Source organism: Mobula hypostoma, chromosome 3 (genome assembly GCF_963921235.1).
Source record: "Mobula hypostoma chromosome 3, sMobHyp1.1, whole genome shotgun sequence".
Classification (NCBI taxonomy): Eukaryota; Metazoa; Chordata; class Chondrichthyes; order Myliobatiformes; family Myliobatidae; genus Mobula; species Mobula hypostoma.
The window spans coordinates 217,004,924-217,030,799 of NC_086099.1; the positions used below are offsets into that span (position 1 = coordinate 217,004,924).

The window sequence follows — 25,876 nt, forward strand, 5'->3', positions numbered from 1 at the left end:
CTATTTCCTGAGGAGACTGAGGTCCTTTAACATCTGCCAGATGATGCTGAGGATGTTCTACGAGTCTGTGGTGTCCAGTGCTATCATGTTTGCTATTGTGTGCTGGGGCAGCAGGTTGAGGGTAGCAGACACCAACAGAATCAACAAACTCATTCGTAAGGCCAGTGATGTTGTGGGGATGGAATTGGACTCTCTCACAGTGGTGTTTGAAAAGAGGATGCTGTCTAAGTTGCATGCCATCTTGGACAATGTCTCCCATCCACTACATAATGTACTGGTTGGACACAGGATTCAGCCAGAGACTCATTCCACTGAGATGCAGCACAGAGCGTCATAGGAAGTCATTCCTGCCTGTGGCCACCAAACTTTACAACTCCTCCCTTGGAGGGTCAGACACCCTGAGCCAATAGGCTGGTCCTGGACTTATTTCCTTATTTCCTGGTATAATTTACATATTACTATTTAACTATTTATGGTTTTATTACTATTTATTATTTATGGTACAACTGTAACGGAAACCAATTTCCCCCGGATCAATAAAGTATGATTATGACTATGACTATGACTTCAAGTAGTCTGTCATAACTGCAAAGAAAAAGATTCTGAGGGAGCAACAATTTCAAAAATATTTGTTGCTCTGTATATTTAATTCACTGGATTAGCAGTGGGGCCTACCACTGATTGACAGGCACAGGTTGAAATCTCAGCAGGGCTGTTGGGGGCCATGAAATGACGGAACAAATTTAGAACCAAAGATAAGTCAATGTTATTGATAGATTAAGGATGACAGGTAAAATATTTAAGGGGAAACTGAGGGGAGCTTCTTCACTCAGCCTGCTTGAACAAGAGGCAAGAGTTGTCTCACACTTTGAATGACCAATCTCACAAGAGTGAGTCAAATACTGGGTCCTTGCACTCCTTTAATGGAGGGACGATTTTAATCAGAAAATCCGATGGAGGAACTCAGTGGGTTGAGCAGCATCTCTGGAGGATCATGCAAGCTCCACATAGACAGCATTTGAGCTCAGTTCTAAACTTTAACTCAAGATATGACTTTGATCCCAGTATCATTATCACAGAAAGATTTTATTGTGTCTACATTCTTTTAATAATATGGTGACCCCAATATTTTGTGGTATTAGAGTCATACAGCAGGAAAACAGGCCCTTCTGCCCATCTGGTCCATGCTAGCCAGGATTCTCTTTAAGCTTGTCCCTTTTGCCTCTGTTTGACCCATATCCCTCTAAACCAAGGGTTCACAACCTGGGGTCCATCGATTGATGGTTAACGGTTGGGGTCCAAGGCATAAAAGGCTGGGAACCCTTGCTCTAAACGTTTGTTATTCATGGTGAAACTTCCAGAAAATATAACAAAGTAGGACACATGCAAAGAGCCTGCTGGGCATGCAAAAATAAATGGACTGCAAGGGGAAGAGAAGAAGATGAAAAGTCAAGTTGCAGTTTCAAAAAGAGCATGAATCTGCATGCTGTTGATGAAATACCTGTAATGATGAGAGTGACACAGGACTGGGTAAACTGAGATTTACGATGCGAAAACTAACACGAAATAAGTACACCAGTTTACACCAGAAGTGAATGCAAATTAATTAAAAGGAATTAGAAAAATAGAGGACTATGGGTAACCCGAGGTAATTTCTAAAGTAAGTACATGTTCGGCTCAGCATTGTGGGCCGAAGGGCCTGTATTGTGCTGTAGGTTTTCTATGTTTCTATGTACCTAAGAACCTTTCAAGTACTGCCAATGTAGGGCGGCGTGGTTAGCACATTCCCTTTACAGTATAGGCGACCCATGTTCAATTCCCATCGCTGCCAGTAAAGAGTTTGTATGTTCTCTCCGTGATTGCTTGAATTTCCCCCGGGTGCTCTGGCTTCCTCCCACATTCCAGAGACGTAGCAGTCGGTAGGTTAATCGTCCTGTACTTAGGCTGGGATTGTACCGGAGGATGGCTGCTGACATGGCTCGAAGGTGCGGAAGGGTCTATTCTGCACTGATTCTCAATGATAAAAATAAATGTACCGGCCTCAGTCACTTTGTCTAGCACCTAACTCAATGTACTGACCACCCTCCGGGTGTAAAAGTTGCCCCTCAGGTTCCTATTAAATCTCTTCACTCTCACCTCTGTTCACTGCACCTCTTCTTCCCCGCCACCACTCACCATCAGATTTCTGAATGTCCATGAACCCGTCAGCACTACCTCATTATTCGTTTTGCTTTAAACTATTTATTTATTTGTGTAATTTATAGTGACTTTATATCTCTGCACTGTACTGCTGCCACAGAACAAATTTCATGTCATATTATCAGTGATAATAAACCTGATTCTGATTACTGTGATATTCAACTTGATTACGTTGGGCCCAAATGAGGCATTGATTTTGTGCAGCTATCTTAAAAAGCAAAACAAAACCTTCAGAGGCTATAAATCCAAACTGAAATGCTAGATTTAAATCATATTGTAATAACAGAACTCACACTTTCTAATAACCTGCACAAGTTAACAAATTAGAAGTGACACCGTTCTATTTGAAACAAATTAATTAGCACCTTCATGCAGGCATCAAACCAGCATGACTTCGCTCTCTAACAACCTGATTTTCTCTCGCCCCCTTTAAGGTCGGGAAATGTCCCAAGACACTTCACAGTAGCACAACAAGACTAAAATTTGACACTGCGCCAATGAAGATATTAAGATTGGTTCAGTATTAAGAAGATATTAAGGATACACTCAAGTGAAATCCCTCTGAGTGTTGTTAATATGCAGGCATTAATCCTTTCTGACACAAACTAACCAGAAGGCTCAAATGTGTACCTACAGGCAGAGTGTAACTCTTGAGAGAAACATTTACCTGACGCCACTCCCTTCTTCTCCCCACGTCGCTCTCTCTTTCTCCCACTGCCCCCCATTCTCTCTGTCTTTCTGATCTCCACTGTCTCTCTGTCTCCCTCTTTGTCTTTCACATTCTGTTTGCCTGCCTGTCTCTCTCTTTCTTGTAGTCTTTCTCTCTGTCTGTCTGTCTTAAACACAAGAGAGTCAGCAGATGCTGGAAATCTTGAGCAACACACAGACAAAATGCTGGTAGAACTTAGCAAGTCAGGCAGCATCCTTGGAGGGGAATAAACAGTCGACCTTTCGGGCCGAGTCCCTTCATCGGGTACCCCCTCCATTTTCTGTAGGGATCGAGCTCTCCTGTCCACTCATCCCGCCCCACTGATCTCCCTCCAGGCACTTACCCTGCAAGCAGGACAAGTGCTGCTCCTACCCACGCACCCCCTCTCTCACCACCATCAGCGCCCCAAATAGTGCATCCAGGTGAGGTGACATATTCACCTGCAGGTCCGAGGGGTTTATCTTCTGCATTCAGTGGTCGCGGCGCAGGCTCCCCTACATGGGTAAGACCTGGCGAGGACTGGAGAACCTCTTTGTTGAGCACTGGGATCCCCTGGTGGCCGCCAATTTCGACTTGACTTCCCATTCCAACATGTCTGTCATTGGTCTGTCATGTCCTCTACTGCCCTGATGAGGCGAGGCCAAACTCAGGTTGGAGGGGCAACACCTCATATTTTGCTTGGGCAGCCTCCAACCCGATAGCCTGAACATCGATTTCCCCAGCATTGGGTAGTTTCTCCCCTCCCTCCCTCCCTTCTCTCTTTATCCGTTCCCCGTTCTGGCTCCTCTCCCACCCCTTCTCTTCTCCTCCCTGCCCATCATCTCCTTCTGGTGACCCTCCTCCCTCCCTTTCTTCCATTGGCCCACTCTCCTCTCCTATCAGATTCCTTCTTCCACCTTTTCCACCTATCACCTCCCGGCTTCATACTTCATCCCCCTCCCCCACCCAACTACCCCCTCACCTGGCCTCACCTATCAGTGTCAGCTTGTTATCCTCCCCCTCCTCCCACCTTCTTATTCTGATTCTGCCTCTTAACTCTCCAGTCCTCATGAAGGGTCTCGGCCTGAAATGTCCACTGTTTACTTATTTCCATGGATGCTGCCTGACTTGATAAGTTCCTCCCTCATTTAATGTGTGTTGTCTGTCCACCCACCTCTCTCCCTCTCTCTTTTTTTCTGTCTCTCAGTCTTTCTCTTTCTCTGTCTGTTTGTTTACATCCCTCCTCCCACACTCTCCCTCTTCCTCTCTCCTGCTGTTTCTCTTTCTTTTGTCTGTCTGTCTCTCTTTCGCTCTCTCCCCTACCTCAAGTCCCTCTTATTCTCTCTGTGAATAAAAAAATCATTTGATTTGCATCTCAGAAAGTAGCCAGCCACATTACAGAAGGCAGTAGGTCTTTAGCCGAATCTTTGTCTTATCAATTATTTACAATTATTTCAGATTCCCAGCACTAGGAGTTTTGCTTTTGATTTTTATTTGTTTACTCCCATTGTCATATTTTTATTAATGCTTTTTTTCCCAATTATGATCCCTAATGCCAAGTGAATTTTCACTGTCTCTCTTTATACTTTGAGAGACAGACAGACAAACAAACCTGACGGCATGAACATTGATTTCTTAAACTTCCGGCAATTTCTCCCTGCCTCCCCCTTCTCTACTTTTCCATTCTCCATTCTGAATCTCCTCTTATCCTTTCTCTTCTCCTCACCTCCCCTTGGTACCCCTTCTCCTTCTCTTTCTCCCATAGGCCACCCTCCTACCAGATTCCTTCTTCTTCAGCCTTTTGCCTTTTCCACCTATCACCTCCCAGCTTCTAACTTCACCCCCCCTCCACCAAATACCTTGTTTCTCCTCCTTCCTCCCCCTGCCCCCGACATTTTTATTCTCAGCCCGGAATGTCGACACTTTATTCCTCTCCATAGATGGTGCCTGAGCTGCTGGGTTCCTCCAGCATTTTGTGGGTGTTGCAATGGAGTTGAATACCACAGAAAACAGGCCTTTCTGCCCATTGTGTCCCTGCTGTTTCTAATATCCTCTACACTAGTACCATTCGCCTGCATTAGGCCTCTGCTCCTCTTCTATCCAAGTACTGTCCACATGCATTTTAACTTATGTAACTAAGTGGTCCAAAACAACATTAAAACTGAATACAGGAGCTCTGACTTCCAGCATTTCCAAAGCAACACACACAAACGACTGGAGGAACTCAGCAGGTCAAGCAGCATCTATCACAGAGGTTTCCAACCGTTCTGATGCCACAGACCAATACTATTAAGCAAGAGGTCCATCGATCCCAGACTGGGAACCCATGATCTATGGAGCGGAAAAAAGAGGCGATGTTTCAGGCCAAGACCAGACACTTTGTCAGCCCTGGAAAGAAGGGGAGCACACATCCAGAATCAGAAGGTGGGGAAGGGGTCAGAGTACAAGTTGGCAGGTGGGGATGAAGGGGAAGGTAGTTTGCTGGAGGAAAGGGGACAAAGTGAGAAGCTGGGAGGTGATAGGTGGAAAAGGACTGAAGAAGGAGGAACCTTATTGGAGAGGAGAGTGGACCATGGGAGAAAGGGAAGGAGAAAGGGCACCAGAGGGAGGTGATGGGGGAGGAGAGGAGAAGAGAAGAGAAGGAGCAAGAGGGAAGCCAGAACGCAGGATGGAAAAAGAGGGAAGGGGGAGGCAGGGAGAAATTGCCAGACGTTTGAGAAATCAATCTTCATACCATCTCAGGATGGAGCTCCCAGCGGTCAGCCTATCACCTCCCAGCTTCTCGCTTCATCCCCTTCCCCCACCCTCACCTGGACGCACCCATCACCTGCCAGCTTGTACTCCTTCCTCTCCTTCCTCTCTGACCCCATCTTCTTATTCTGGGTTTGTACCCCTTCCTTTCCAGTCCTGACCATGCATTATTTCCTTTTATTTTTGGAAATGCCAGTGGAATTAGAAAGAATAGATGCTCTCTGGGTGCTAGATAAGGGCTCTCTAGTCCTTGAGGAACCTTCCAGCCTCACTGGATCTATGAGTGACCAAGTAATGGTCACAGACTCATCCCTACCCTCACTATTGGAAACATCTTGGAAACTTCTGCCTCCATTCACACATCCACCCCTATGCCTCTCAGGAACCAGCACCAGCCTGGTCAAATATGATGGCAGAACATAGTATTAATGGTAAGACTCTTGGCAGTGTGGAGGATCAGAGGGATCTTGGGGTCCAAGTCCGTAGGACACTCTAAGCAGCTGCACAGGATGACTCTGTGGTTAAGAAGGTGTACGGTGTATTGGCCTTCATCAATTGTTGAATTGAATTGAAATTGAAAAGTAATGTTGCAGCTATATAGGACCCTGGTCAGACCCCACTTGGAGTACTGTGCTCAGTTCTGGTCGCCTCACTACATGAAGGATGTGAAAGCCATAGAAAGGGTGCAGAGGAGATTTTCAAGGATATTGCCTGGATTGGGGAGCATGCCTTATGAGAATAGGTTGAGTGAACTCGGCCTTTTCTCCTTGGAGCGGCGGAGGGTGAGAGGTGACCTGATAGAGGTGTATAAGATGATGAGAGGCATTGATTGTGTGGATAGTCAGAGGCTTTTTCCCAGGGCTGAAATGGTTGCCACAAGAGGGCACAGGTTTAAGGTGCTGGGGAGTAGGTACAGAGGAGATGTCAGGGGTAAGTTTTTTTACTCAGAGTGGTGAGTGCGTGGAATGGGCTGCCAGCAGCGGTGGTGGAGGCAGATACGATAGGGTCCTTTAAGAGACTCCTGGATAGGTACACGGAGCTTAGAAAAATAGAGAGCTATGGGTAAGCCTAGTAATTTCTGAAGTAGGGCCATGTTCGGCACAACTTTGTGGGGCGAAGGGCCTGTACTGTGTGGTAGGTTTTCTATGTTTCTATGTTTCAGCCCAGTCTCTCCCCATCCTAGGAAGTAGACCCTTCACCTGAGGGAGGTATCTGAGGGTTAATTCTGAGCTGGACCTCAGTGGTATCTGAGTTACCAGGAACAAAGTGTGTCGGCGTGTCATGAATACATTACCTGACTATTATCAGAAGGTGTGGGTTAATGACCATTGAGATACGAGTTCAGATCCTACCAGGAAACTGGGTGAAATTAAATCCAAGTAGTTGAATAGGGCAGCAAGGCGCTTTACAGTACAGGCAGCCCGGGTTCAATTCTTGCCACTGACGGTAAGGAGTTTGTATGATTTCCCCGTGACCATGCTGGTTTTGTCCGCATGCTCCAAAGACGTACTGATTTATCGGATAATTGGTCATTGCAAATTGTCCTGTGATTGGGCTCGGATTCAATCGGGGAATTGCTGGCCAGCGCGGCTCGATGGGCCGGAAGAGCCTATTCTGTGCTGTCTCTCAATAAATAAATGGGTCAGGTTCAGGAACAGTTATTACAGTTATTAGCCGCGCCCCCCCCCCCCCCAACCATCAGGCTTTAGAACCAGAGGGGTAACTTCACTCAGCTTCACCTGCCCCATCACTGAAATGTTCCCACAACCCATGGTCTCACTTCCTTTTTGTATTTGCACCGTTTGTTGTCTTTCGCATATTGGTTGAACACCCAGTTGGTGCGGTCTTTCATTGATTCTATTACGATTATTATTCTATTATGGATTCATTGAGTATGCCCACAAGAAAATGAATCTCAGGGTTGTATAAGGTGATTCTGTGTACTTCGATTATAAGTTTACTTTGAGCTTTGAAAGAGTTTGTATGTTGTCCCTGTGACTGTGTGGGTTTCGTCTGGGTGCCCTGATTTCCCCTCCCATTCAAAAGACGTACAGGTTAGTAAGTGTTAATGAGTTGTGGGCCTAAAGAGTACAGGTTAGTAAGTGTTAAGGCTGATTTATACTTCTGTGTCAACTCGACGCCATAATCTACACAAGCGGCCTACTCGCGTTGAGAGCATTTATACTTGTGCGTTGGTGTGTCTGCGTCGCTCTGCAATTCGGGCACATCGCGCATGCGCACACACCTGCCCGCGCAAGGCTTCATGGTCATGGTAGTCTTTCTCGGGGTAAACAAGTTTAAAGTGAACGTCTTTTTTCGTAAAAGCGAAATGTGTCCTCCATAATTTCGGAGGTCTGTAAAGCTTTATGGAAAACATTGCAGCCAGAGTTCCTTCCCTGTCCTTCAGTCGCCCAATGGGAAGCTATTGCAGCGTAGGAGGAAATGCGATGCTACCAAGTGGACCAATCACACTTGTTCAGTCTGTGTTGCCGCGACGCGTAGTTACATTTTGGGAGAGGTGCGTGTCATGCTACGGCGTAGGGATCCGTGTAGTCTCTGCGTCAGGTTCATGGCGACGCCGTAGTTACGGCGTCGAGTTGACGCAGAAGTATAAATCAGCCTTTAATGAGTTGTGGGCCTAAAGATGTACAGGTTAGTAAGCATTAATGAGTTGTGGGCCTGCTATGTTAGCGCTGGAAGCGTGGTGACACTTGTGGGCTGCCCCCCAGAACAACCCTCAGATTGTATTGGTTGTTGATGCAAGCGGCTCATTTCACCCTGCGTTTCAGTGTGTCCATGGACATGTGACAAATAAAGCCAATTATTAAACCTTTAGAAACAACTGGATTGCTGTGAAAGTTACACAAGTGAAGATTAAGCACCATTCCTGTCTCGTTGTTATAAGACTTCTGAAAGGCCCTTTATATAATAACCCTTAACCTCGCGATCTACCTCGCCATAACCTTGCACCTTATCGTCTGCCCCTTCTCTGCACTGCACTTTCTCTGTAACCGTTACACTTTATTCTGCATTCTGTTATTGTTTTCCCCTTGTACTGCCTCAAAGAACCAATATGATGAAATGATTGGTAAAGATGGCATGCAAAACAATACTTTTCACTGTAGCTCAGCTCAAAGTTCAAAATATATTATCAGAGTACATACATGTCACCACATGAGATTCTTCTTCTGCAGGCATATTTAGTAAATCTATCTATGGAACACTAACTATAAACTGTAAACATCAGGGACTGTAAACTGTAGTCATTCAAAAGGAGTATATTTGAGAGGAAAGCTGGTACAATTTCCTGCAGCCCGCAGAGAGTCACCAACGTATACCAAAGCCATCTGAGCTTCCTACACGTGACAATAATAATATAAGAGGCAGCCCAGTGCGTAGTTTACTGTACCACCGACCCAGGTTCAATTCCCTATAAGGAGTTTGTACGTCCTCCCCGTGGCTGTGGGGGTTTCCTCCGGGTGCTCCGGTTTCCTCCCACAGGTTGATAGGTTAATTGGTGATTGTCCTGTGATTAGACCACGGTTGAATTGGGGGTTGCGAGGCTGTGTGGCTTGAGGGGCTAGGAGGACATGTTCTTTGCTGAGTCTCAGTAAATACTGTAAATGAACCAATTTAACAATGTTTCTCTGAAGTGCTTTTCAGGAAGAGAAGAAAATCTGAGGCAAATTTCTGGGGGATCATAATCACAAGAGATTCTGCAGCTGCTGGAAATCCAGAGTAACACATGCAAAACGCTGGAGGAACCCAATAAGTCAGGCAGCATCTAAGAAGATGAATAAACTGCCAACGTTTCGGTCCGAGACCCTTTTTTGGTCTGGATGCTGCCTCACCTGCAAAGTTCCTCCAGCATTTTGTGTGTGTTACAAATGTCTAGGGGACCAGGTTTGCCACGGGACCAAGCTCCAGTGAATATAACTGTTGATATACCAGCTCCTCGATCAGACAAGCAACATGGCAGGTCAGAGACGGTGGAAGGGCTGAGGGAGGCAATGGGAGACAGGGCTGGATGCTCAGTACAGTTAGACAACAAACAGGAGAAAATCTGCGGATGCTGGAAATCCAAGCAACACACACAAAATGCTGGAGGAGTCCAATCAGCATCTGTGGAAAAGAGTACAGTCGACGTTTCAAGCCAAGATCCTTCAGCATTTTGTGTGTGTAGTCAAACAACAAGTTGGATTGTGCTGACACCTAGCCAGGGGAATACAGACGAGGAGTGTGTTTCAATACATTCCCAGCTTCCCTGCTCGGTGCACTGTAATGTGGAAGCATCTCCATCCTAAATAGTTGACCTCTCCATAAAGCCATAAGACCTAAGGGCCGAATCAGCCCATCGAGTCTGCTCATGGCTGATTTATTTTGCCTCTCAACTTCATTCTCCTGCCACTCCCTGTAACCTTTGACACCCTCAATAATCAAGAACCTCCACTTTAAATATATCCAATGATTTGGTCTCAAGTGCAATCTGTGGCAATGAAATCCACAGATTCACCACCCTCCGTTCTGAGGCTGTACCTTTTGGTTTTAGACTCTCCCACTATTGGAAACATCTTTTCCATGTCCACTCTATCTAGACTTTTCAATATTCAAGAATTGAAAGTTCAAAAGTTCAAAGTAAAATTATTATCAAGATACATATATGTCACTATACACATAGAACATAGATATCCACAGGCCTCTCGGCCCAGAATGTTGTGCCGACCACCTAACCTACTCCAGAAACATAGTCATAGTCATACTTTATTGATCCCGGGGGAAACTGGTTTTCATTACAGTTGCACCATAAATAATTAAATAGTAATAAAACCATAAATAGTTAAATAGTGATACGTAAATTATGCTAGGAAATAAGTCCAGGAACAGCCTATTGGCTCAGGGTGTCTGACCCTCCAAGGGAGGAGTTGTAAATTTTGATGGCCACAGGCAGGAATGACTTCCTATGATGCTCTGTGTTGCATCTCGGTGGAATGAGTCTCTGGCTGAATGTACTCCTGTGCCCACCCAGTACATTATGTAGTGGACGGGAGACATTGACCAAGGTGACGTGCAACTTGGACAGCATCCTCTTTTCAGACACCACCGTCAGAGAGTCCAGTTCCATCCCCACAACATCACTGGTCTAACGAATGAGTTTGTTGATTCTGTTGGTGTCTGCCACCCTCAGCCTGCTGCCCCAGCACACAACAGCAAACATGATCACACTGGCCACCACAGACTGCCTAGAATTACCCTACCACATAGTCCTCTATTTTTCTAAGCTCCATGCATCTAGACTCCGAGATTCATTTTCTTGCAGGCGTACTCAATAAATCCATAATAGAATAATAACTATAATAGAATTAATGAGAGACCACACCAACTTGGGTGCTCAACAAGCGTGCAAAAAAACAACTAACTCTGCAAATACAAAAGGAAAGAAATAATAAATAAATAAATACATAAATAAATAAACAAGCAAGCAAGCATTAGGTATTCAGAAGGTTTCGATAAGATCCACCCCTTATTCTTCTAATCTCCGGTGTGTACAGGCCCAGAGCCATCAAACACACCTCACATATTAATACTTTCATACCCAGGATCATTGTCGTAAACCTCTTCTAGACCCTCTCCAATACCAGGCATGTCTTCACAGATAAGGGGCCCAAGACCTCTCAGAATACCCCAAATGTGGACTGACCACTGCCTTATAAAGCCCCAGCATCACATCCTAGTCCTCTCGTCCTGGGATTAGAACCCTGCCCGATGCGTTTGGGGCTGCAGGAGACGAGATGTGGTAAAAGCAATGCTGTCACTCGCGTGAAGAGATAACGTTAAAGGACAGGGCATTACCAGTCTGAAGGAGCGCAGCACAGAGAGACCATCCACTCTCGCCAGTCCCAGCTCAATCAAGCTCAGGCAGACGATGATGCTGTCGAAGATGTTCCAGCCCTGCTGGAAGTAGTAGTACGGATCCAGGGCGATGATCTTCAACACCATCTCAGCCGTGAAGATCGCGGTGAAAACCTGGTGAGAAAATGTGAAGGTAGATCAGTCGGCAGCAGGTACAATCCGGCCCATCAGAATAAGACAGAATTCAGAGCAGAATTAGGCTATTCGGCCCATCAAGCCTGCTCTGCCTGATTTATTTTCCCACTCAATCCCATTCTCCTGTCTTCTCCCCATAACCTTTGAAGTCCTGACAAATCAAGAGCCTATCAACCTCTGCTTTAAACACACTCAGTGACTTGACCTCCACAGCCATCTGTGTCAATGAATTCCACAGATTCACCAATCTCTGGCTAAGAGAGGCCAACTCCATCATCAAGACAACACTTCACTGAACCCCTGAGGAGTGCAGAAAATGCGGGAGACCAAAGATAACTTGGCACCGTACCGTAGAGGTAGAAATGAGGACCCTGAACCACACCTGGAGCACAATGGAGAAGATGGCCGAGGACAGACAAAGATGGAGGGCCGTCATAGCTGCCCTAAACGCCAGCAGTGTCGCAGGCATCTGATGACCAACCTCTGCCTAGAGAAATTCCTCCTCATCTCTGTTCCAAAGGTTCTAAGGGAATCAGGTTTATTATCACTGGAAAATGTTATGAAATTTGCTGTTCTGTAATAGAACGGCAGATAATTAAATCACCGAATCTAAAGCAATCCGCTGGGCTAAATGTGTACAGGTGCAGTGGGGGGAGAGGGGGGCTCACTACCATTCAGCAGGTTCACCCTACTGCAGGTATACCAACTTCCTAATGCAGGCAAATGGAATTAGTGTAGTCAACATGAACATGATGGGCTAAAGGGCCTGTTTCCGTGCTATCCAGTTGTATGACTTGGTGGTCTCAGGGTCCTTAGGTAAAGAGAGAGAATAGATGAGCTTTATCTGTCACATGTACATCGAAACATACAATGAAATACATTGTTTTGCGTCAAATCAAATCAATGAGAACTGTGCTGGGGGTACCCACAGGTGTCACCACACTTTGGGTGCCAACATAGCACGTCCACGACTCCAACTCTAACTGCATGTCTTTCAAACATGGGAGGAAATAGGAGCACCCAGGGGAAACCCATGTGATCACAGGGAGAATGTTCGACCCTCTGACAGGCTGTGGTGGGAATCGAACCCCGTTCTTACAGCTGGCTGCTGTAAAGCAGTGCACTTACTGCTACACTGCCATGCCGTGTGGTACAGGAGAAGCTCCCCTTCTGTGAAGTCTGTCATTCAGTGACATCGTAGTGGATCTGTGTTATAACCGAGTCCCATCGGGCAGAATTCTTCACTATGAAGGGGGGCCACGATAGCACAGGGGTTAGCAGAATGCTACCACAGTCCCAGTGACCCGGGTTCCATTCCCGCCACTGTCTGTACATTCTCTCTGTGACCGTGTGGATTTCCTCTGGGTGCTTCAGTTTCCTCCCACAGTGCAAGGATGTACAGAGAACATCGAAATCTACAGCACATTACAGGCCCTTCGGCCCTCAACATAGTGCCGACCATGTAACCTACTCCAGAAACTGTCTAGAATTTCCCTGCCGCAGAGCCCTCTAATAGTACAGTATTGCAGTAATTTTATGTATTGCGCTGTACTGCTACCACAGAAAACAACAACTTTCAGGACACATGTGAGTGATGATAAACCTGATTCTGATATTGTAGACCGAGAGTGGGAAGGGGGCAGGGAGAGGGGAATCATGATTGGGAAAAGAGGAAGGGAGAGGGGACAGAGCTGGAAGCACCAGAGAGACATTCTGTAATGATCAATAAACCAATGGTTTAAAATCTAATAACCTTGCCTGGTGTTTCAGGACTGGGTGTGTCTGCTCCCGTACCACCCCTCTTCCCTGGCACTCCTTCTCTGCCACCTGTCCACACCCCTCCTGCGGTGCTCCACTCTCACCATACCGAACATACTTTGCACCCACTGATTTACAAACTCGCTCTCCGCTCCACGTTGCGGAGACTTTGGCACAGTACTGTCTGTACAGGTTGGAGGGTTAATTGGTCACTTGGGTGTAATTGACTTGTTCGGCCGGGCGAACAGGGGAGGAACACGCACTGAATTAGCACCTGCTTACACACATGCATCACACAAAGACACATAGCACATTCATACATTCATAGATCTAACATTGCAAGGCACACATACACATAACATAAATACAGAGCTGACATACACAGACACATGAATACCGACGTAACATCACACAACACACATCTCTCTCTCTCACACACACATACAACACAGATGCTGACATACACAGACACATGAATACCGACGTAACATCACACAACACACATCTCTCTCTCTCACACAGACAACACAGATGCTGACATACGCAGACACATGAATACAGATGTAACATCACACAACACACATCTCTCTCTCTCACACAGACAACACAGATGCTGACATACGCAGACACATGAATACAGATGTAACATCACGCAACACACAGAGGCCTATAGACCACATCTCTCTCTCTCTCTCACACATCACAGGTGCTGACACAAGAGACTGTAGATGCTGGGAACTAGAACAACACACAATCAGCTCGAGGAACTCAGTGGGTTGAGCAGCATCTATGGGAGGAGAGACCCAGCCAGTTCCATCACAGGCACAACCCTCCCCACCACTGAGGCCATATTCAAGAGGCAGTACCTCATGAAAGAGGCAACCATTTTTAAGAACCTTCTTCTAGTTGAAACCTATCAAATGTGCAAAGGCCTAGACAGAGTAGATGTGGAGAGGATGTTTCCAGTAGTGGGGGAGTCTAGGACTAGAGGGCACAATGTCAGAATAGGGGGACGTCCATTTAGAATGGAGATGAGGAAAAATTCTTTAGCAAGAGGGTAACGAGACACTGGAATTTGTAGCCACAGGCGGCAGCGGAGGCCAGGTCACTGGGTATATCTAAGGTGGCGGTTGATAGATTCTTGATAAGCCAGGGCATGAAAAGTTACAGGGAGAAGGCAGGAGAATGGAGTTGAGAGGGAAATGGATCAGCCAGGATCAAATGGCAGAGCAGACTCTATTTGACTGAACGGCCTAATTCTATGTTTTATCATTAGTACCATCAGTCAGTCTGAACACACACTCAACGACTCAGGAACAGCATCTTCCCGTCCTCCATCAGATTTTGGAATGGTCCATGAACCCACCTCACTTTTCTTTATTATTTCCGCCATTTATTTCTTTTGTAATTTTAAATCTTTGCTCTGTACTGCTCCCATAAGACAACAAATTCCACATCGTACACAATAGACATAATAAACCCAATTCTGATTCTGAAAACACACACAAAATGCTGGTATATCCATCCATGGCCTCCTCTACTGTCAAGATGGAGAGGACGAATGGACAAGGGAGTGGCGTAGGGAGGTGGCGGAAGTTACGGACAGGCTGGTAGGGTGGTGAGTGAGGACAAGGGGAACCCTATTCCTCGTGTCTGATTCTGAACGATGCTTCCAGTTGAAACTCTACATCAAGACCCAGAACGCTGACAATTCCTTTCCTCCCACAGTTGCCGCTCCACATGCTGGCTTCCTCCAGCAGATGGCCAGATCTGAGAGTATCGAACAGCAGTACACACCATGGCTGTCCCCAGTGCCCCGTGTCCCACTAAGCAGCTGAACGCACGCTGGCATCGAACTCCCGGCCCGAGTAAGCAGGAGCAGGGGCTTCCAAAGCTTTGTCCAGTCACACGTGTGCCTTCTGCCAACCTTATCCCAGTGTGGTGCACATCTTGAGACTTGAGATTAGATTGTCTCAGTAGCTTAACAGCTCAGACCACTCATTCACACTTGAGAAGCTGACAGCCACTGTCCTGGCAGCTGCTTAAATAAGATTGACACTTCACTGTTTGAGAACGTAGGCAGTGGGCAGGGGCGGGTATTGGGGGCTTCGCAGTCTGCAAGGTGTCTCACTCCCTTTCATGGTTTCCAAGGTGCTGGCATGAAGATTAATTTCTCTAACTTCCATTAATTACTACGCTTGCCCCTCTTCTCTCTCCTTTCCATTCCTCATTCCGGCCCCCCCTGTACTCCTTCTCTTCTACTGACCTGTCAATCACCTCCCCCTGGTTCCCTCTTCCTTCCCTGGTCCTCCCTCCTCTCCAATCAGATTTGCTCTTCTCCTGCCTTTCACCACTTCTACCAATCATCTCCCAGCTTCTTACTTCATCGCTTCCCTCCCCCACACTTGATCTCACCTATCACCTGCCTGCTTGTACTCCTTCCCCTCCTGGATTCTGATCCCTTCTTTTCCAGTCCTGGTGAAGAGTCCTGGCCCGAGACATCGACTGTTCATTTCTCTCCACAGATGCTGCCTGCCCTGCCGAGCTCTTCCAACATTTTAATTTATTTATTTTATTGAGATACAGCACAGAACAGGTCCTTCTGGCTGCATCACCAGCAAACCCCCAATTCAATCCCGGACCAATCACAGGACAATTTACAATGACCAGTTAACCTACCAACCAGTGCGTCTTTGAACTGTGGGAGGAAACCCATGTGGTCTCGGGGACAATGTACAAACTCCTTACAGGCAGGGTTGGGAATTGAACCCCGGTCGCTGGTACTGTAAAGCGCTGTGCTAACCTCTACACTACTCTGCTGCTAGTGTGTGTGTGGTTTTCCAGCACTTCCAGCATCTGCAGAATCTCTGGAGTTTCTGTGCTGAAACCTGTCCTCAGTCGGTTGACGGACAAAGGAAATCAAAGGAAGAGGCTGCCACCGAATCAGATACACTTCACAAGCGCCCAGCATGACCTTCACTGACGCAGTCTCTTCAGTTCAAAGAGCCTGCCTCTATGCTCGCTTCATGTTTCAGGGTCCCCCGCGGACACGCTGAGTGGGCGCCCTGCTTGATAACCGCCAGACATAATCACTGTTCTGAATCTCGCTGATTCCCAAGTCGCAGAGTCACGTCTGGACACCAGTGCACGCGGTGCATCTTCTCCACGTACGTGCCCACTCACACGCTCGCTTGCAGATGAGTCAGACACATACACGCGTACAAATCATCGGTTGGGCCACCGGAGCTTTGTGCGAAGTTCTGGCCGATGGACTACAGAAGGGACATGATTGTTGTGGAGGGAGGCTGTGATTATTATTATCCAGTGTACCGAGCTACAGTGAAAACCTTGCTTTTGCATATCATCGGCTCAGATCATTTCATCACAACACTGCATTGAGGTAGAACAATAACAGAATGCAGAATAAAGTGTATCAGTTACAGCGAAAGTGCAGTGTAGTCAGACAATAGGTGCAAGTCCATGATGAGGTAGATAGTGAGGTTGAGTCCACTTTATCACAACTAGGGGATGGTTCAGTAGGCTTGTAACGGCAAGGCAGATGTGGTTCTTGAGACTCGAGGTACTTGGGTTTCAGATTTTTGTATCTTCAGCCCATTGGGCGAGAGGAGAGGTGTGAATGGCTGGGACGGGGTGGTCTTTGCCTACGTTCGCTGCTTTACTGAGGCAGTGAGTGGTGTAGACAGAGACCGTGAAGGGGGGGCTGTTTCGTGTGATGTGCCGAGCTGTGCCCACGACTCTCTGCAGTCAAGCACAGAGCACTTACCACACTGTGCCGTAATGCATTAGACAGAATGCTTTCTGTGGTTTCAAAGGCTGGATAACATTGAGGAAAGTAGTTTTAAATGTAGGTGGTGGGCAGGTTCACAAAAGACCATAAGATCATTAGATTTCGGAGCAGAATTGTGTCAGTTGGCCGACTGAGTCTCTTCCACTATTCAATCAAGCCTGATTTCTTTTCCCTCTCAACCCCATTCTCCTGCCTGCTCCCCATAACCTCTGACACCCTGACTAATCAAGTACCCATCAACCTTGGCTTTAAGTGTACTGACTGAGTTGGCCTCCACAGATTCACAGCTCTCGGGCGAAAGAAACTCCTCCTCATCTCTGTTCTAAAGGAACATCTGTATTCTGAAGCTGTGCCCTCTGGTCCTCGACTTCCACTATCGGAAACATCTTCTCCACATCCACTCTATATTTGATAGGTTTCAATGAGAACACCCCTCATTCTTCTAAACTCCAGTGAGTATGGGCCCAGAGCCATCAAACACATTAACCCTTTCATTCCCAGGATCATTCTCGCGACCCTCTCCAATACCAGCACACAGTCCAATAATGTGGCATAAATCGACAAGTGAAGGAAGTTGAGATCCCCGAACACTTTACTAGTACGGTAAGGACAGGAAGAAGTTCACCAGGGGCAGAGTACAACAGGGGGTAACAGTATTATAGCAGGTAGAGCCAAGGCCTCGCATCTCCAGCAACCTGCGTGCGATCCAGACCTTGTCTGCTGCCTGCGTGGAGTTTGCAAGTTCTCTGTGGGACCACATGGGTTCCCTCCGGGTGTCTTATTTTAGCTAGATCACAGCACGCAATCGCGCCTTCTGGCTCTTTGGGTCATATTGTCCGGCAACTCCCGATTTAAACCTCGCCTAATCATGGGACAATTTACAATTAACCTTCTAACAGGTTTGTTTGTCTTTGGACTGTGGGAGGAAACCGGAGCACCTGGAGGAAACCCGTGCATCCCATGGAGAGGACGTACCGACTCCTGACAGGGGACACCAGAATCGAACTCCGAACTCTGATGCCCCGAGCTGTAATAGCGGTGTGCGACAAATAAGCGTGGATCACGAGGTTAACTGGATAAAGTAGAAGTCGAGCCTCCTACAGGGAGCTGGGACGGTGCTACGAAGCCAGTCTCTTCACCCTGAGCAGGACATTTGTCAAGACTCTCTAACCTCACCTGCCACAAACAGGGTGCCCAGGACATCTCCCCTTTCATTCTGGTGAGCTGTTGTGGTGGTTTAATGAGAAGCCTGGTGTGCGAGTGAGTGATGGAAGTGGGGTGTCGGGGGTGGTATTGATGGGAATGTGGAGAGAACAAAATAGGTTAGAGTAAGATCCGTGTAAAAACTAATGATTGGTATCAACTCAGTAAGCTGAAGGGCTGTTTCTGTGCTGTAGTTAGATATAGTTTGATGAAGTCGGGGGGGGGCAAGACTCGATGGGACGGAACAGAAACAATGGGCTGAATGGCCTAATTCTGCTCCTATGTCCTATGGCAAGCTGAGAGTGGAACCAGAGGATACAGCTGAGACCTTAAATGAATTCTACTCATCTGCATTTACTACAATAAGGACATAGCAGCTGAATGGGATTCCAGAAACAACTCATAAACAGGAGGGGATATCAAAGATCAAAGTAAATTTGTTATCAAAGTACCTATATGTCACCATGTACAACCCTGAGATTCATTTCCTTGCAGGCATTCACAGTACAACAAGGAATACAATAGAATACAACATACAAACTTCATGGTTGGGCGCTGTTTTTACAGCTCAGGGCATTCCAGAGTTTGCAGTTCGATTCTGGCACCGTTCTGAAAGGAGTCTCTCTACGTCCTCCCTGTGGTTTCCCCCTATGCTCCAGGTTCCTCCCACAGTCCAAAGACATACCGGGTAGGTTAACTGGGCATTGTAAATTGTCCTGAGATTGGGTTGTCGGGGATGGGGTAGGGTTGAGCTGAGGTGGTGTGGCTCGCAGGCCCGGAAGGGTCTACTCTACGTTGTTTTACTAAATAAATAAAACAAAAACAGACAAACAACGCATGTGCAAAAGAAGACAAACTGTGCAAATAACAAAAAAAAAGTAAATAAATAATACTGAGAACATGAGTTATAGAGTCCCTGAAAGATATTATATGTCTTAAATCTTCAAGACTGGATTTGATATAAACTGGAAAAGGCGAAGAAAAGATTAATGGGGATGCTGCCAGGACTACAGTATTTAATTTATTTTTATTTAGAGATGTAGCACAGTAACAAGGTCATCCAGCCTAAAAAGCTCGTAATTCCCATGTGACCAGATAGCTGATATGGATTGGCAGGCACTGATTAAAGATAGTCAGCATGGTAGGTCGTGTCTAACCAATCTTATGGAGTTTTCAAGGAAGTTACCAGGCAAGTTGATGAAGGCAAGGCAGTGGATGTTGTCTACATGGACTTTAGCAAGGTATTTGACAAGGTCCCGGAAAGAAGGTTGGTCAAGAAGGTCCAGTTGTTTAGCATTCAGGATGAGGTAGTAAATTGGATTAGACATTGGCTTTATAGGAGGAGCCAGAGAGTGGTAGTACATGGTTGCCTCTCTGACTGGAGACCTGTGACTAGTGGTGTGCTTCAGGGATCGGTGTTGGGTCCATTGCTGTTTTGTTATTTATGTCAATGATCTGGATGATAATATGGTAAACTGGATCAGCAAACTTGCGGATGACACCAAGACTGGGGGTGCAGTGGACAGCGAGAAAGACTGTCAAAGCTTGAAGCAGGATCTGGACCAGCTGGAAACATGGGTGGAAAAATGGCAGAAAGAACTGAATACGGGCATGTGTGAGGGGTGACTTACCCGGTGAGGAGTGTGATCTGCAAATACAGATCCATAATTCCTTGAAAGTGTTGTCACAGGTAGATAGGGTCATAAGGAGAACTTTTGGCACGTTGGCCTTCATAAATCGAAGAATTGAGTGAAGCAGTCGTGGGGAGAACATACAAATTCCTTACAGACAGTGGCATAACTGAACCCAGGTTGCTCATGGTACAATAGCATTACTCTAACCGCTGGACAGGCTGGGACTTTATTCAATGGAGTGCAGGAGATTGACAGGTGAAATTATAGAAGTGTATACAAATTATGAGGGGCTCAGATAGGAAGAACGCACAAAGCCTTTTAACCAGGATTAGGGAATCAAGAACCTCAGGGGACAAGGTTTAAGGTGAGAAGGGATAGTTAATACCACACTCATCTATTGAGATGTTCCCACGACCAATGATCTCACTTTAAGAACTCTTTATCCTGTTATTTCACACTCTCAGTAGTTATTTGTATGTTTGTATTTGTATTTGCATAGTTTGTTGCCTTCCGCACTCTGGGTGATCTTTCATTGATCCTGTTTACAGTCACTATTCCATAGATGTGCTGAGAATGCCTGCAGGAAAAAGGTTCTCCGGGTTTGTATGTGTGTACTCTGATAATAACATTTTCTTTGAACTTTGAAGTTCCTATTTAAATGAACTTGAGGGGAAACACTTTTTAAGCAGAGGGCGATCAGTATATGGAACGAGCTACACGAGGAAGTGGCTGGGGCAGGTACATTAGCAAGACAGTTGGTCGTACATGGATTGGAAAGAATTAGAAGGATATGATCAAAATATATGTGCAAGAGTGATGAGCTTAGATGTGTAACTTGTTCAGCTTGGACCAGTCGTTTCAGTACCATAAGGCCCTTTGGCTCTATGACTCTAGGAGGCAAGGGAGATGTGTTCTGGCACCATGGATTAATGAAGTTCTGCAAATGTGGCATCTTTATTCAGAGGTGACGGCAGGTAACTACAGGTCTGCGGGTCTAAAAGCAGTGGCAATGAAGTAATTGGAAACATTCCTGAAAGACGGCATTTAAGTGCAATGGAAGGAGAGGCAGAGTTCTCTTAAGGTTATCCAGCCTGGTTTTGTTTAGGGGTGATTGGGTCTGATTAGAATGAATGTACTTTTTGCAAGAGGCAATTAAGTGAATCAGTAGTTGATGTAGTTTTAGGCCTTTGCTGAAGACCTGAATGAGGGATTGACCTAAAATGCTCGAGCAATTTCACAAATGGGATTGGAAATAGGGTGATAATCAAGGGTTGTCAATATGACTGGAAACTTGTCAGCACAGGTACTGATGTTGGGACCGTTGTCGTTTACTACGTATGATAGCAATCTGGACGTGGTGGAGAAAGCATGGGAAGTGTGACCCTGTACCTGCTGGACTTTCGAAGAACGAGGGAACATCTCATTGAAACCTACTGGAAATTGAAAAGCCTGGAAAAAGAGGAATCGAACCCCAATCTTACAGCTTCGTGCTAAGTGCTACAGTACTGTGCTAGCTTGCCCTACGTACCGCACAGTATATGGAAGGGCTCTAGGGAGCACTGAAGAACAGAGGGATCATGGACTACTTGTCCAAGGATGCTTGAAGTCAGTAGTATTGGCAGATAAATTGCTTAAGGAGACCATTCCATCAACCATGATTGAATGGTGGACCAAACTCGGTGGCTGAATGGCCTAATTCTGCTCCTACGCCTCATTGTCTTCAATAGAATACTTGCTTTCATTATCCACAACAAGTACATGGAAGTTAGACCATAAGATATAGGAGCCGAATTAGGCCATTTGGCCCTTCGAGTCTGCTCTGCCATTTCAACATGGCTGGTCCATTTCCCTCTCAACCCCAATTTCCTGCCTTTTTCCCGTAACCCTTCACACCCTGACTAACCTGGAATCTATCAACCTCTGCCTTAAACACACCCAATGACTTGACCTCCACAGCTGCCTGTGGCAACAAATCCACAGATTCACCACTCTCTGGCTTTAGAAATTCTTCCTCACCTCCGTTCTAAATGGAAGTTTATCTATTCTGAGGCTGTGCCTTCTGGTTCTAAATGTCCCCACCATAGTAAACATCCTCTCCACATCCGCGCTATCCAGGCTTTTCAACATTCAATATTCACGGTTATGATATGGCAATTCTGGCCACTGCCCTGCCATCCCGGAGTCATCAAGGGCCCCAGGACTCTCCTTCCTCACCTCCTGAAGAATCCTAGTATATTTCACGTCCTGAGGTTTTAAGACATTTAATTTGTTATCTACCATGTCATATGACATGGGTGATCATGGCCTTTCCAGGACCATGATTGTTCTTGGCAAATATTTCTACAGAAGTGGTTTGCCATTGCCTTCTGGGTAGTGTCTTATCAATACTTTTCAGAGATTGTCTGTCAGGCGTCAGTGGTCGCACAACCAGGACTTGTGATCTGCACCGGCTGCTCGTACGACCATCCACCGCCTGCTCCCATGAGTTCACGTGACCCTGATCAAGGGGAAGGGGCTAATCAGGTGCTACACCTCGCCCAAGGATGACCTGCAGGCTAGCAGGGACTGGATAGGCTGGGTCTGTTCTCCACAGACTGGAGAAGTGCTAGAGGATCAACACGGACAAATTGGACTGAAAGCCCCACTTCTGTGCTGCATGTTTCTAAAACCTGATGTTTTTCTAGTCTTCACACATGAATATATACAATATACATACCCCCTGCACAAAAATACAGGGACACCTTGAATAGCACAGACACAAATCTAATGCATGTATCACATCCTTGTTTTCACAGACACAGATATACACTAACACTACACACAAATAAACACATCAACCACACACACGCACTAACCCTCCTTCCACACACACGCACTAACCCTCCTTCCACACACACGCACTAACCCTCCATCCACACGCACGTACTAACCCTCCTTCCACACGCACGCACTAACCCTCCATCCACACGCACGCACTAACCCTCCATCCACACGCACGCACTAACCCTCCTTCCACACGCACGCACTAACCCTCCATCCACACGCACGCACTAACCCTCCATCCACACGCACGCACTAACCCTCCATCCACACGCACGTACTAACCCTCCTTCCACACGCACGCACTAACCCTCCATCCACACACACGCACTAACCCTCCTTCCACACACACGCACTAACCCTCCATCCACACACACGCACTAACCCTCCTTCCACACACACGCACTAACCCTCCTTCCACACGCACGCACTAACCCTCCATCCACACGCACGCACTAACCCTCCATCCACACGCACGCACTAACCCTCCTTACACACGTACGCACTAACCCTCCTTCCACACGTACGCACTAACCCTCCTTCCACACGCACGCAGTAACCCTCCATCCACACACACGCAGTAACCCTCCTTCCACACACACGCAGTAACCCTCCTTCCACACACACGCAGTAACCCTCCTTCCACACACACGCACTAACCCTCCATCCACACACACGCAGTAACCCTCCTTCCACACACGCGCACTCATACATACACCAAATCTCTTGTACACATGCACCTGTGGCACGTACTGACACAATGTGTGTGACTGTAGGCATACACACAGACTCACACATAAACAATACAGTACATTTTATGTATATAAAATTATGAGGGGTATAGATAGGGTAAATGCAAGCAGGTTTTTCCCAGTGAGTTTGGGTGAGACTAGAACTAGAAGTCATGGGTTAGGGGTGAAAGATGAAAGATTTAAGGTGACCATGAGGGGGAACATCTTCACTCAGGGGGTGGTGAGAGCGTGGAACAAGCTGCCAGTAGAAGAGGTGCATGTGGGTTCGATTTCAATATTTAAGAGAAGTTTGGATAGATAGATACATGGTTGGGGGGATATGGAGGGCTATGGTTGATGGGACTAAGCAGAATAAAAGTGTAGCATGGACTAGATGGGCTGAAGGGCCTGATTCTGTGGCGTAGTGTTCTATGACTCTATGACAATATTCACACACAGAAACTTACGTACATAATGCAGATAAGCCCACACAATGCACATGGTACACACAAACAAATACACACACACGATACCGGATTTCTCTGGAACTTCCCCGGACAGAAATTCTGATGTGCTCCTTACTCCTTACCAGGTTCCCCACGTAGAGCAGGTTGTTGAACTCGTCAGACATGGGCTGATGCTCCATTGCCATGAAGATGGTGTTCAGGACGATGCAGATTGTGATGGCCAGGTCCAGGAAGGGATCCATCACTATGTACTTCAGTAACTTCTTCAGCTTCATCCAAAGCGGACAGCAATTCCAGATGAGAAACGTTTGTGAAAAGTAATACCAGCATCGAGGATACTTGAGGCGAGATTCTTCAAGCTCTGGGGAATAAGGTCAGAATGGAGGGTTAGTGTTAGGCAGTGAACTGAAAGTACAATTGCTGATCACTCACTGTGGCCCCAGGCACATCACTAGTGGAACATTAAGGAGGACCCAATGAGCAAAGGAAGTTGAGAGGTGACACGATAGAGATTTACAAAATTATAACAGCCAGAATCTGTTTCCCGCTGAAGGAGGGCCTAAAACTAGAGGGAAGAGGTTTGATGTGAAAGGGAGAAAGTTTACATATAAGAATGCCTGCTGGCAAATGAATCTCAGGGTTGTATGTGGTGACATGTATGTACTTGGATAATAAATTTTACATTGAACTTTGAACTTAAAAGAGATTCGAGGGGTAATTTTTTCATACAAAGAGTGGTTGGTGCTTGGAATGAGCTACCAGAGGAGATGATGAAGGCAGGAGTGATAACAAGATTTAAGAGAAATCTGCACAGGTACGCATCAAGCATCAGGCTTCTGGCTTCTGAACAGGTGTGGATAACTTCACTCACCTCAAATCTGAACTGATTCCACAACCTTTAGGGTCACTTTCAAGGACTCTGCAGCTCTTGTTCTCAGTATTTATCTATCTATATATATAATACACATATCTATATCTGTACAAATATAGATCTTTCCAGTTCTGATGAAGGGTCTTGGCCTGAAACATTGACTGTTTACTCTTTTTCACAGATGCTGCCTGTCCTGCTGAGTTCCTCCAGCATTTTGTGTGTGTTCCTTTGGATCTCCAGCATCTGCAGATTTTCTTGTGTTTGTAGAAGGAAAGGATGAGAGGTTTAGGGAACCGTCAGAAATATTGAGGCCCTGGTTGAGAAGGAGAAGGAGATGCATAGCACACATAGGCAGGTAGGAAGAAATGAGATATTTGAAGAGTATAAGAAATGCAAGAGAACGCTTCAGAAGGAAATCAGGAGGGCCAAGAGAAGGTTTCAGGTTGCTCTATCAGACAAGGTGAAGCAGAATTCCAAGGGCTTCTACAGATGTATTACGAGCAAAAGGATTGGTCCTCCAGAAGGACCAATTGGTCCTCCAGAAGATCAGACTAGTCATCTAGGGGAGGGAGGGCATGTTAAATCAAATCTTTGCAGCTGTATTTAGCCGGGAGATGGACACAGCGTCTATAAGAGTGACGGAAAGAAGCAGCAAGGTCATGGGCCCTATCCAGATTACAGAGGAGGAGCTGTTTACTATCTTGAGAAAAATGAGGTGGATAATTCCCCAGGGCCTGATAACTTGTTCCTTTGGACCCTCTGAGAGCTGGTGCATAAATTGCAGGGGCCCTAACGGAGATATTTAAACCATCCTTAGCCACAGGTGAGGTGACAGAGGATTGGAGGATAGCCAATGTTGTTCTGCTGTTTCATTTACCTTGACGTTAGTAGTGGGTAAGTT

General features: G+C 46.4%; 1 protein-coding gene across 3 annotated transcripts in view; it reads right to left on the bottom strand.

Moving 5' to 3' along the window:
• scn5lab (sodium channel, voltage gated, type V-like, alpha b) overlaps nucleotides 1-25,876 on the bottom strand; it is a 489,515-nt gene that overhangs the window by 189,370 nt on the left and 274,269 nt on the right. For all 3 annotated transcript variants that reach the window (XM_063044491.1, XM_063044492.1, XM_063044490.1), the window contains exons 15-16: nucleotides 24,227-24,465; nucleotides 11,489-11,662 (exon numbers count right to left, since the gene is read on the bottom strand). In XM_063044491.1, the coding sequence (XP_062900561.1) occupies nucleotides 11,489-11,662; nucleotides 24,227-24,465 (413 nt within the window). The remainder of the gene's footprint in view (nucleotides 1-11,488; nucleotides 11,663-24,226; nucleotides 24,466-25,876) is intronic.